Here is a 14,381-nt window from a genome sequence, read left to right on the forward strand (position 1 = left end):
CAGCATTAACAAAACTGCAGTAGTCTAAACAAACTACACATTTCTCAAAACATAAATGTTAACAAAATTTTGTCTCTACAGCCATTAATCCAAATTTTTTCTAAGAAGAATCATGGGCCTGCCCTCAATTTTTAATAACCACAGGAAACAATTTAGGATCATAATGACCAAGTGCTAACATCCCGGTTTCGCTGCATTTTCTTCAAGACTGCTTATGATGCATTGAGTATTACTTGGGGCGGGGGGGGGGGGGGGGGCGGGAAATCCTAACTCTTTGGAATGAAGTTATCCAAATTTAGAGATAAAGTCTAGACCCTAAGAGAGGGTAGGCTGCTTCCCTAATCAGTTACTGACAAATACAGAAACATAATCTTGTTACAGGAATAGAAACACTTAACTAATTCAATTGAGGGGAAAAAAATAAAGGGTGGGGGGAATGTGATCATGGTACTTATTCAGGATTAGCAAACAGTTTCTTTAATACCAGCTTCTTTCTAAACGACATGTTTTTTCAATGCATCAGAAGATATTTAATAGATGTAACTTCCTAAGTGTGGAGGAAATAATATTTTTCATATCCTAGGAAAGACAGCGCATAAAACATGCCACACCATAGCAGCATAAGAGATCTAAATTACAAGCTACATTCAAAGGTTATTCCAGTCACTCTTAAAAACCACTTTCTCCCTGTTCAGAAAAGCATTAGGAACTTGTATGCAAGTCTGCATGCCACCTTTTCTTCCAGCAAAATAAATTTCTGCTAAATTGCGGGGTAAATAAGCCCATTCATGTTTCTATTTACATTATTCCATTTATTTAAAGAAGCCTAATTAAGAATTTTTGCTTTGAAATTTTACTAATTAAATAGTAGTTAAATAAAGACAGCAGTGACTTCACACCCTCCCCCTCCCACATTTCCTCCGAAAAAATAATATGGATCCTTAGTCTCAAAGAATTAAACTTACAGAAAGTTATTACAATTCCAAATTAATGAAAAAAACAACCCACGTAATCTTAAGGATGGCAGCAAAGAATTTCACATCCACTCCATTTTTAAGCCACTTATTTAAATACATATTTTGAGAGTAAGGCCCATGTTGTGCAAAGAAAAATTTATACCTCCAACACATTAATAAATTTAAGTATTTTAAAACTATAGTTATCAATCCCTCTAAACCAATGTGCAGCATATTAGCAATCTTATGCATATGCCTCAAACAGATGCAGTTGATGCCCATACCTAAAGGGGTAATTGATCGTGGTTGTAGATGAGTCTCCCACGTGTGAACTATGACTTCGCAGGGACCATCGATAGTCTGTAATTTAAAAGTTAAATGTCTGCAATAATTTCTTTTGTTATATCTGATTTTCTACCCATGAAGCTGTTTGGGATGGTTGTGAACTAAACTTACAGATTTAAGAAAGAAGAAGAAGAACAAGAAGAAAGAGAGGGGGGGCAAGAGAGAGAGAATGAAAGAGAAAGAAAACAGATCAGGCTTGTTTCTTACCCCTGCAACTGCTGATGACGCCATCTGATGCGTCGCGTATACATATGACAAAACTTGTGACAAAGTCTGACAGGGTGGAGAAGTTACATGGAATTATTAAACCTTTACTGCTTACAGCAACTCTGCTGGACTACTTTACTTTCCTTCCGATACAAAAAACCAAAGTGTCTCTGAACTCATTAAGTGTGCTTGCTTTTTTTTTTTTAAAGATACTACAGTAACAATTTATGAAAAAACATAACCTACATCTCTAATTCCAAACAGAACTTAGCATCTACTCATGCAGTTAACAGTTGCAGGGGTGGTTTCTCCCTCAAAATTTGCTTGACTAATTCAAAGTCTATAAAACACAGTTATTTTAGTTGTGGTACAGAGGAGCAAATTATTTACCACCTAATCAAAACATAAATACTTGGAATTTTGCTGCCTCTGAAGGAAAAAGACACTGATACAATCCAATCGGCCAGCAGTAAAGCCCCTGCAGTCTATTCCATTTGGAGCAGGATAAATTAGATTCTTTCACAAAAAAATTACTGTCCCTCAAAAGACTACATTTGTTGACAAACATAGCCAAGACTCAGATAGATAATCAGAACAGTAACTCAGTCTCTTCTTTCAGAACAATTTAAGTTTGAAATAACTTTCTAGGTGAAAGCTTTTAGGTAAGTGCTGGCTAACAACAGAAAGAACATGCCTAATTCCCAGCTCAGTCACCCTAAGAAGTTTCCCTTAACATTGTGTGATTGTTACTATCAGTCATAAGAACTACTGTCAAATAGCTGCATTTTGGTGTTTTGGGCCTAAGTAACTCATTTCCAAAAATACTTGCTACTATTGCCAGAGTCATATAAACTTCAACACCAACTTGTCCCAGTACTTCAGATTCTTGTTTAACTAGATTTCAGATCAACAGGGACATCCAGACAAGCTTCAAACTCAGCAGTATAATTACACGGTACCATAATGCTTTGTTATCTTAAGCTCACTAAATAAATTCTTTAGCAGCAGATGGAATTTCTTGAAATATATCAAACACATTTAATCTACTATGCTTTTGGATGAATTAACAGCAAACACCAAATATTTATAAAGCACTCAATAAGATGGGTTTGCTCTGCAAGTCTTAGTTAAAAGCAATTCAAATTCAGAGGCATCTATACTTAAGGGTCATGTCAGAATAAAATATATATGCTTAAAGTTCTGCTTTAAAGATCGAACGCATGTAAATATAAATAAAGTTTATACTATTGTTTTCAGTTTATTCCTGTTATAGGGCAGTTTTAATTTCCATCTTCTCACTGCTGCCACAATGATCACTCTTATGGACTTCTAGAAAAATAAATAATGAGAAGTTTCTTCCCCCTTCTTCCACAGCAGATCCGCACTTGCATGTCACAATTTCAGTTTCTGAAGCTGAAACCCGTGTTTGCCAGCAGGGAGGCAACCATTTCCTAACACCATGCAGGCCTGCAAGCTCTCCAACAGCAACTCCCATGAACACATACAGAACATGTAGCCTGCAAACTTGGGGAATGCCAAGTCTGTCCTAACATGGATTAAGCTGTTTTCTTCAAAAGGTAAGCAAAGGTTTTTCCTTCTACAAACCCCCAACATATTAAAATACCAATACCAGTCCATTTCTTACACTACTGTAATTGTACATTTTAATTTTAGAACCTAAAATTATGAATGAGAATTTGAGTAACATTATCCCAACAATAAGCACAACACGCTGGATACATTCAGCAAAACTTTATCCCCTGAAGGGAATACAGGGGGTTGATTATGCATTTAGCCCCAGGAACCCTCAACATTTTCCATACTAATAAGAGCCAAGCAAAGCTACCTGGAAAAAAAAAGGGCAACGGATTAGAGAACAGGCACAGACATGACTGAGAGCCCTCTCACAATCCCTGCTCAGATCGTCTTTGTGTTTATAGGCATTTAAATAATGTTTTAATTACATGTAACAGAAGCCATTGTAACAATGAGATTAAAATACTGATGTAATTTCAGTGGCATATACTGACCACATTTGAACAGCCCAGTTCAGATCAGCCTGTAGCAGAAGTATATGATGTGTCATCAATATTCACAGTATGTTAAACGTTACCTAAAAAGTCAACCTCTGCTAGGAGTCTTAAAAGGGCACCTATCCAAATGTCACATTAAGCATCTCAGTGGGCAGTACACCGATATTATAGTAAGTGGCACTGTATGGCATGGATCCCTCTCTACTAACACACAAAATTTTTTTTTTTTTAAAAGCAAATACATAAAAATTATGTTGCTTGATTTATATTTAGCTGAACATCTGATGCAATTTTAAAGCTCTTAAAAGACATTCAAGAATATTCTAAAAAAATCAAGTCCTCTTACGTTGTCAGAAGCTGGGGGATGCCCCAGTAGTCATTAGACACTTTTGAAATGAAGGGTAAAATGCCTATTAAGCATAATATTCCAGCAGTTCAAAGCAGTCTGATACACATTCTGCATGAAGTGCTTGCGTGTTCAGTACAATTAAAAAATGAAAGCACTTCTGTGGATGTTTAAACTATTATTTAGGAAGGCAGTTCCAAAATCCCTGATCCAAGGCAACACAACAGAGTAGGCATTAGGAAAAAAAAAAAAAAAGATCTTAAAAACACCACACACAGCTACATTTATCCAACTGCACTTTACTTCTTAAACTGTGTTTCAAGAATATTAATCTACTTCAAGAACATGAAACAGCTAAATTAATTAGACTTAACTGCTGATGCTGGACTTCCATACCATGTAAGAGACAATAATTAAGCACAAAACCAATCAAAGCCATTCAGCCATCGTAACTAACTTTGCAAGGCAACAGCACATATAAGTCACCTGCCAGGAAGTCCTGGGCTAGAGATTTTATAGCTCTAGTATTTCCAATAACAGTTTAACACACAATCTGCTATCTCAGCACAGCAACAATAGAGGGGTTCCTTTGTTATTATCAGGTTAACCATGAGTTATTAGTCTAGCAAAAGCTTTTCTAACACATTCCGATATTAAAGAAATTACTGAGTCTAGACCTAAGTTTCACCTTTATTACTATATTCCAAGTACTAAATGGATTTGATTTATTTACATTTTAGAAAGCTAAATCGAAGTCTCATTTGAAACCTCTATAATTAAGCAATATTCTCACAAGTGTGAAAAACGTTCACCAATCCAGATTCAAAAGTCCTGTTACATGCATGGATAACTTCGTTATTTCACACTTTCCTTGAAAGAAATAAGCCTAAACTTGCATGCTTATTTACTGTTGGAAAAACAAATATAGAACATAGCTTAACAGAATAAGGTACATATTTTCCTTACTAAGGTTTTCAAATATTCATCATGCAAACAATACATATCAAAGCATTCTCCAAAAACATATGATATACACAAGACAAATTCCAGACAAGGGGGTTTTGGTTCTCCCCCTCCCCCTGAACAAACATGTGTAGGCATGTGTAGAATAAAACATGGGAAGATCTTCATAGTAAGGTAACTAGTACTGGCCTATGTTTAAGAAAAGAACAAACCTCGAGCAAAATAGTTTAAATTACTGTCTTATTTCATCAAGTGTATGTATTTACTTTTCTTTTAAAATGCTTAAGATGACTTATGTTATCATTAAAGTGTTTACAACATAGTAAAAGCTCTTGATATGCAGGAGCCAAGACTTGCACCAATTTTATAGTAAAGTGTTCATTGTATATACATTCATTTATTTGTATTCCTTTAAATATTCTACAAATTTTAATATATTATGTATAAAAAAAATACACTCTATTTACATAACCACAATCTCTTAACACGAAAATGCTTCAGCGCAAACAAACCAAACTTCCATGACATTGTACTATCCTTCAAGCAAAATAATTTAACTGAGATCAAAAGATGACTTTTGTTTTCTAAAGGGAGGTGAGAAAAATACTTTATTTGTTTTTTTCCCAAAATGTGAATTATTATATGTATTGTCACATCTAGTCTGTAGCAATATTTTGAATATGAAAACTATCATTTCTCTGTGTAAATATGTATCACCCCCAGCTTTGCCACCATGTCCATCTCAAACATCTTCAAAGATGCAGTTGATATAGAAAGAAAGGGAACAGTAACTTCAGCTAGATCTGTCTTCAGCACGATTTACTCAATTATGTGGTGTCAAATTCATACATTCAGACTTTAACATATATTTAAGACTAAACATGCATTTAAGTTATCCTACTATAAGCCATGACACACAAAATTGCACTGATATAAAAAGCTGACAGTGTCTGAAGGATAATATATTGCAAGCCTATCAAGTTTAGAAGATTAATCACATGCAATGCCTAATGAAAAAAATTACTGAAATAACAATATTCAGAATAATTTAACTTAGAAGTATCTTTGCCCTATCGGAGTTGTTAATGTTTAAGTCCTCCATATACTGTCTCATTTGCAGTATACTGTGCATTATATTCCTGTTAGAATGAAGGGATCCTGCCTTTCCATTGTTCTTAAAAAAAATTTACCAAAAGAAACATTGTAGCTGGAATTCTTTTCTTCAAAAGACTGTATGTTATGAGAAATAAAGTCCTGTGCACTGAACAGGTATAGGCTAGACACTGTTAAGTGGATAACCATGTACTCTGGCAATTCACATACTTTGTTTTGCAGGGTGGTTTTCTTTTTTCCTCCTTTTTATATACAGTAGCTCTTTATGCTGGTATTCCATAAAATTTATACTTACCTTGGCAGACTCTGCATCACACGGTACATAAAGCGTGCACGATACAGAGCACCTACTTAAAGAAACACACTCACCAATACATATTGTAAAATTTTTCAAATAAAACGGAAATTGTGTTGTCTATGAGCACATTTTCTGCCAATCTGTTCTCACTAAGTGCACTTTTTCTAGTGTGCTATCGCTTACATTTTAAACATATGGGCATTTGCAAAAAAAAAAAAAAAGGAGTCCTATCAGAACTGATAGGCTGTAAGAACTGATCTACTTTTGGCCTTAGTTTGACCTCAGAAAAATAAAGCTATAATTGGCCTTCCCTTCTTTTGCCTCAGAATAAGAATTTAAACATCAGTTTCAGATTAGACTATTTCACATGCTGTAATGAAAAAACAGAATGCAGTCTCTTGTGTTTCATTTAAAATGAGTATCCTTCACTGAGATACCTCCACCAAATATTTTTTCAGTGAAAGGAAGGCTAGTCCAGCTGACAAAAACTTACACGTTCTTGACAGTAATTTAAAATATTTAAAAGATATAGACCAGATGATTCTGTAACTCCTTTGCACATTTAGCTACAGCCTTCACAATCCCAATTTCGATGAAGAACTAAAGCCCAGGGTGAACAGCTACAGGATATTAATAGAGTAAGACAGACAGCAAGGACAGCTTCAAATGGGTTATTTCTTACAGTCATTACTTGTTATTAAGAAAAACAGTTAAATAGTAGCTGCTTTTTTTCCCAAATTGGTCCAACTTTTTTCTGGATGCAGTCTCATCCCTAGTCTGAAGAACTTCCCCCTTACCCTACTACGATTTCTACAGACCAGTATACTGCCACATACATTCAACTCACATGCAACTCTGACATCAATACCTGTAAAACCACATCTGTGTCTGTCTCTTGGGGGATTCCCCCCCCCCAAGTCATGCAAATACCTATATACAAACCTAGAGAAAACACTGGGATGCCCCACTCCTTGTTTTACCTTTTCACTCCAAGAGATTAACATGTGTTAATTATGCAGCACAAAAGCTAGTTAATACTTCTCATGCTTCACAAAAAAATCTGCAGTAATTTTAAAAACTGTAGTAGATAAGGCAAATTTAAATACACCTGCTCACACTAACCATTTTTTTCCTGCTATCACTTGCTTCCATGCTAGAGATTCTTGCCCTGCTGAAGTCCATAACCTAAGTGTAGAAGTTGTTATAGCCCCACTATAACTAATAAGAATTTCACCATATAATTTAAGCTTTATAATAATGTCAGGCATTTCATTATCACTGGAATTTTTAAAACACTAACACTGGTAAAAGAGAGAAGACAATTTAACAAAAATAATTAAGTTAACACCATATGGCCATGTATTTCCAGAAGCAAACTGCTTTTATTTCCACAAGTGTTTTAATGTTTTATATGTTGCAATTTAAGATTTATTTCTAAAAACTCAAGTTTAACTCAGAAAATCCCTTGACTTCAAATAAAGAGAATTTTTTACTAAGGATGAGCCAACTTCAAATAGAAAAGGTTGTACATACCTTAGGTTCTAGGAAGTACCCTTTAAAATACCGATACCGAACAGGAACTCCTCTAGGAAGCTCTACAGTAGCTTTCCAGAATTGGCTGGGGGGAGCGGGGAGGAACAAAAAAAAACCACAGTTTCAAAATACAGCCTAACAGCCACCTCAGACATATGTCTGTCCCAAGTGATATTCTAAAACAAAGTTTTGTGTATTACTGCAAGAAAGGTTTTTACAAGGCAACTTAGCCAAACATGCACAAAGCACAATAAATACTTAGAATTGAAATTGCACTTTCTAATCTACAGATCTGAAGTGCTCTAACGGAGCAAGAATTCTCATCGTCATTTAACAGATGGGGAAAACATGATGAAATAATTCAGGGACTCATCCAAGATCACACAGCAAGTCACTGACAGAATTATAAATACATCCTGTGAGCCCTATTTTCCTGCACCATACAAACAGCGATAGGCAGGGCACCATTTTAAGAAAACACTTAATTCCTCCACTGCATTTAAACTTTCATCATGTACACTCACGTTTATATACACACAAACCACTTAATTTTTAATGCAACTCTCATTTTAAATCATCTTCTCCCCACAATAATATAGCCACAATAATAGCCACAATAACTTGTATAGGTTAAAAAGAAAGTAAACACTATAAACATTTCCTATAACTTGCTGTATAGTTATGGGATTGAAAATTACCTATAGCAGTTGTTTATTCAAAACGTCTACAACTAAACTACTGAAATATGCCAGCCACAATAGTAGAAGCATTATCTGTAACTAGAAAAGCATACTCATGTTAAACATTTTCTTATACACATTCCTAAGCATTCAAAATGTTCAAGGGCAACCCAAGACATTCTGGAGAGTTTTAGTAACAGCACGCGTAGCTCAACAGTTTACAAATTCAAAGCCAGAATAAATTTGTTGCTCCAGAGCTCCAGCTACTTCAAAGGGAACAAATAAAAAAACCAAAATACCCAACTTACCCATCATCAGTTTGGAGGACCACTGCAACTTGTGGATTCCAATTTCCCAAAGCACTGCAGCTCCCACATATTGCAAAAACCTCTCCTAAAAAAACCCAACAAACAGAAAACCCCACAATCATCATTAGTCAAACATATATGGAATTAGTAAGCACAGCCTACATGGTCAAACCTTCAAATACTTTAAACATTCATCCAAATTTCCTCTTTTTGGTTCAGAAAGGAATTCTCCCCACCCCAAATTACAACAGTGTTTTCTTCTCCATCATAAAGAAAGATTGACCTCACTGAGAGGGACTACTGACAACCCCAGCCCTTAAAACCATTGGCTTCCAAATCCTGCTGCAGTAATACTATTCAAAAAATCTCTGCAAATGCAGCAGGCAAATTTTCACTGTAAAGTGCTTATTGCCAAGATGAACCAGGTTTTTTCCTATATACTGTTTTATATATAACACACACACCGAGTACTGAGGTAACATACATGTCTAAAAACAGAATTCTCTGAAATTCATACCAATAATCTAGAAAACACAGACAAATAAGGGGCTGCTAGCATCATTATCAAGACAACACATCCATTTTATTCCTGTGAGAAATAAAATTAATTTTGCTGCTATGCTTTCTGTTTTTATTGGATATAAAAACATAATGCTGTTACAGACAAAAAAACCCATTACATTGTCATACTCTGTCTACCCTAATGCACACATACATATGGAAAGAACACAAAAGATTACAATAGTATAAAAATGCTTGATTCTGAGATATCCAGGAGTTAATGTTAACATTGCAACTTATCCTTGTTTTTAATATGAAACATATATATACACACACACAACTAAGAACAACAATGATAAATGCAAATGGAAAGGAAAAATAAGTATTTTGCTTTTACAGAGTTTCAACAATATTTTTAGACACAAGTAAAAAAATCTATTGTACAAGGAGAATACGTGAAGTTTTAAAGCACATTTATGCACCATCTGCTTAACCTTTTAGTCTTGCTATGCAAAACGTAAGAACTACCAGAGTATTGGAGCAACTTCTAAATAAAGTGTAATTAAAAAAATACTGAAATTTACTTCAGCTTCTAACAGGAAATGCCTAAATGTAAAGTTTCAAAGTCACCCTTAAACCAAAGTAGACATGAGGAAGACAACACAGTAAGGTACAACACACAAAAGGCAACATTTGAACAAGATGCACAGTCACCCCTAAACTCACTTCAATTACATACCAAGGCTGAATCAGGATTTGTAAAATGCTGCTTAAATTATCCCAGGAAAGGCACATGAGAAATGCATGACAAACTGGAACTGCCTTTTCAAAGGCAATTCTAAACTCAGTGGGGTTTTGTTTTGTGTTTTAAGCTCAGGGGTCCTCAACTTCTCCCTCTCCCCTCACCAGGGAATCCAGTACTGCTACTGGCAGAGCTCCTTCAGCTACAGCAAAGAGGAAGCCACTCCAGGCCTTCTGCCCAGTCTCAAAGCTTGCAACAGCCTCACTGATGTTGCAATCTCTCTGCTCTGGCCAGCTCTGTTGGAGCAGAATTTTTGTGTACAGCTGGGAGCTAGAAGCTTCATAATTGTATTTCATTAGCTAATATTTGGCCACCTAGCAGTCTCTTGTTATGGGACCGTGTCCCAATGAAGACCTAAAGGAGTCACACCCAGCAACCAGGTGACCTTCTTCCTTCCGCTAGGATGAGGCAAAAATGAAGCACTCCATGCCACAAATATATAAAAGTTTATGTCAATGTGTCAGGCTTCATCACCAATGTTGACTCCAGAAGTGGTTTGCCTAAAGGGAGTGAGTCAAAGCATGATTCCTATGCTGATGATGCCCTTTTATCCTGCCAGTTAGCCTGGAACCACTGGCTTTGACATCAACAGGAAGGGACAGTGATGAGGACACAGGAAGCACGTTAGTGCTCAAGGTGAGGAGGATTCTTGTCTCACCAACAAACTACTCACCACAGTGATCTGACAAGATCAGTACTTGACATTTCTAAATAAACTGGAAATTTTGCTGTTTGTAAAACTGCTGATAGCTCCGAAAACCTACCTCTCTTTTCACAGGGTTGCATCTTGCCACTGCCACATCTCAAAGTTCTTCTCCCCCAGTCAAACCCAACAGTATCAATATTGTCATAAGCAGAAGCAACCTTCTGTGTCACCTCTTTATGCTATACATATGATAAGTATTTCCAGGTAATTCTTTGTAACCAGCCACTGAGGCAGGATCTAGTTCTCTCTAATCCTAATTTTTGTTGCATATATTATCAGTAAAAGTCACACATCCAAAGTCAACTTTGCTAGTGACAGTGCCATCACAACAGTGGAAGCAACACTGTGAACAGGAAAAAGAGCATGGCTTGCAATACTCCATTATATAGCTACACCAGTGCTTCATAGCCTCATTTGATCTAAGGTCAATTTATTCTTGAATTTTAACATTTTCTCCAGAATGCTATAAAAACACTACTCCTTACTGAAGGCTTCATGTCCACGTTGTGTGTCAATGTTTAGCTCCCAAATTCCCAATCAAATGGGAGAAACACAGGAAAGGCCTAACATGGGGCAGATGACAAAACTTTTTAAATGTTTTTATCATTTTTCTTCCCCAACTACAACAGACACTTATGCCATCTGGTATTTGTCTGTAACAGGAATTTTACCAATCTGTACATGCTCCCACATTCATCTGCTTCTGTTAGGCAACCACCAATTAATTTTTTTGTGACCTTCCTTCAAAGTTCCTAAAGATGAAGGTCAAAGTAATAAGCACAATTTATCAACACTAAATCTTGGTGTTCTACATGATCTTACACTTTGTGTTCCTCATTTAGATTACAGAAGTTATTTTACACATTTTTGCACAGACAGAATATTGAATTAAGCTGCATATTCTTTCTGTCCTTAACTCCTAGGAGGTCACATGTTGTTATGGAGAACTTTCAACAGGGATGCAGAGAGGATAAAAAACAGAACAAACACGTCAATGCATGCCTGACTGTCATGGTCCAGAATGTAAATACTTGTTCCCATGGAATAAAAAGTTACTAGAGACAGAACATTGCTTTTAAAACAATCATAACCATTTCAGTTAGCATCAAAATCTCTAGCACATTATGAAATTGTTGTTTGAAGAAAAAGGTAAAAATTAATTCCTAAATCTCATTTTCAAATTCTTATGTGAAATTTCTTAATGTATTTTACAATGACTTATCATTTTGATATTTGAACCAACATGTTCTTTTACCTCTGAAGAAAACAGAAAAGACAGCCTTTGAACATTCTTTTATTCAGTTTTCTTCTAGTTAAATCATACAAAAAGGAGAAAGCACAATTTGGTACCTGGTACTGCTGGTCCTCTTACTTCAAAAGTGACTTGAGAAGAGGTCATACTTGCAGAACTTTTGTCTTAGGATAGTTGAAATCTCCTATAGCGGGAGGAAAAAGAGATACTACACTTCAGGAACAATACACTACATCTGTTGATGTCCTAAGAGGAAACACCACTTATAGGGAAGCAAGTCACTAGTGATGTTACTGTGAGTGAGCAGTAAAAATAGAAAGCTCTTTAAAACCAGCAGCGGCCCCAGAAAATAGCATCCAGCTGCAGAAGACACTGTTGCAACACTGGCACAAGAAAGAGAGGAGTAAATCAAATACCATATGCAAGTATCAATATCATGCAGCATTTATGAGTCACAAGCTGAGATTTTTCAAAAACCCGTTTGACTAATTTTGCTCGCAACCCAAAGAGGCCACTGGAAGTTTTATTATAAGACATGTAAGATTATGACCTTTGGCAAGCAATAACTTCTGACTGTCTCCCTATGCTATTCTTCAGCATCCTCTTCAAAACAGAAGAAAGGTTTCATAGATAAGCATGACCACTTTGAAGGAAAAAGGGGAAGAACCCATGACAGATGACAGCTCTCTGCTGTCACAGGCAGTGAGTTGTTCATCACCTTGGACTCTGTGCCCCTCCCAATACTTCCAGCCCTTCACATGGAGCACCAGCAACTCGAAGCACCAAGCAGACTTCAAAACACCACAGCAGGAAGGAACTGCCTATAGCCTCTGTAGCCAGGACAGTAGTTGGGAGGATTGACTCTGCTTCAATTTTTCTACCCTCCTCCAATACACAATAACTTGATGGAAAAAAGCTGGCAGAATCCCACTCTCCCCATTACAGCAGAAACATTATTGACGTAAAATATCCTTTTATATTATTTATGAAAGTAGTAGTCATATAAGAGTCCAAGTCCAGATGTTGCTAGACTGTCATCACCCAGGTATATTCCTTCGGACACAGGCTGCAAAATAATAATACTAATTATATGCAGAATTAACTTTGCAATTCTCTCAACTAATTCATTTCTTTATATCACTGTGGGTTGTTTTGGTTTTTTTTTTTTCAACCAAGCAAGCAGAATGTTTTTATTACTCTTTTTGAACACGAGAAAAGCAGTTTATTTCAGTACAATGTTGGTCGTCAATCCTTTAGTTCTTGTCATTATTAAAGCTGTTACTAACGGCATTAGAAAGCAATCTACCTTTCATTAACTCTATTACAAGCCCTTGCCTTTAAAGAGCACAGGGCAGTGTAACAGAAGCCTTGAAAGCAAGAAAAGCTAAAGCAAGTCAGATACCAAGCAGGAAAAAATACAGAGAAAAAGAAGGTCATAATCAATCCTCATTCCTCCCAGGAAACTGGACAGTTAAGGATGAAGTTTAAACACCTACAATTTTTCTTCTGGATCGTCTCCTCCTCCTCTCAATCTATTCCTTTTCTAACTATTGCTGCCTCTACTTTACATTCCTTTTTCTCCTCCCTTATTTCCCTCTCTCTGTGTTGAGAGAGATGATTTTTCAGTGGTAAAAGGAGAGCAAGAAAATGGTAGCAATATAGATGTTTCTGGTCATATATTCCAATTCTGCATGTAATCTTGTTACTTTTACAGTGTTTACAAGTAACATTTCTGTAAATGATAAAAACCCGAACTACTGAAGCTAGAAATAAGCACACTTAATAAACAGGAATTCCACGAAAGGCACACCCTTTATGAACTTTGTTGCGTGTGTCGTTAGGTGGTCTATATGTTAACAGTGACACATTCTAGCATTTATTTTTAGCAGTTATTTACAGACACAGAAGCACAGCATGTTTCAGTGCTGAAACTAAAATTGGACTTGTGAAACTGGTCCAGTATGACACAAAAAAAAAAAATCTCAGTTTGAAGCAGAGAATGTAAAGCTTGGTGCATTTATGATGACCAAGCACCAAGGCAGAAGAGCCAAAGGGCAGATGAAGTAGGCAAAAATGCCTTCCCAAAGACTACAAAGCAGGTAGAGTGACAGCTGAAGCCTGTCAGTTCCCCAAAGCAAGAACAGGCTTTTGCCTTGTAAAAAAAAGCTGTTTCCAAAGCCGATGCAACATGACTCAAAATTAAACTTAAAGAAAACCAGCATGTCTATCTTACTCCAAATTAATTAACTACCCATCCATTCCTACAGAAAATCTGAAATCCTGTTAAGTCTATAAAGCTTTTAGCCAACCTTGTCAAAATTCTGTGTACCTACCTGCA

The 14,381-nt window shown here is 36.2% G+C and overlaps 1 protein-coding gene across 5 annotated transcripts in view; it reads right to left on the reverse strand.

Moving 5' to 3' along the window:
* GPCPD1 (glycerophosphocholine phosphodiesterase 1) overlaps nucleotides 1–14,381 on the reverse strand; it is a 47,945-nt gene that overhangs the window by 26,562 nt on the left and 7,002 nt on the right. For 3 of the 5 annotated variants that reach the window (XM_072857284.1, XM_072857285.1, XM_072857283.1), the window contains exons 2-6: nucleotides 12,142–12,227; nucleotides 8,783–8,867; nucleotides 7,795–7,879; nucleotides 7,384–7,446; nucleotides 1,241–1,316 (exon numbers count right to left, since the gene is read on the reverse strand). In XM_072857284.1, the coding sequence (XP_072713385.1) occupies nucleotides 1,241–1,316; nucleotides 7,384–7,446; nucleotides 7,795–7,879; nucleotides 8,783–8,867; nucleotides 12,142–12,190 (358 nt within the window). In that variant the 5' untranslated portion in view covers nucleotides 12,191–12,227. Of the gene's footprint in view, nucleotides 1–1,240; nucleotides 1,317–1,508; nucleotides 5,219–7,383; nucleotides 7,447–7,794; nucleotides 7,880–8,782; nucleotides 8,868–12,141; nucleotides 12,228–14,381 lie in introns of those variants that run through there. The other 2 variants (XM_072857286.1, XM_072857287.1) reach the window with 2 other exon arrangements.

Source organism: Ciconia boyciana, chromosome 3 (assembly GCF_034638445.1).
Source record: "Ciconia boyciana chromosome 3, ASM3463844v1, whole genome shotgun sequence".
In the NCBI taxonomy this organism is placed as follows: domain Eukaryota; kingdom Metazoa; phylum Chordata; class Aves; order Ciconiiformes; family Ciconiidae; genus Ciconia; species Ciconia boyciana.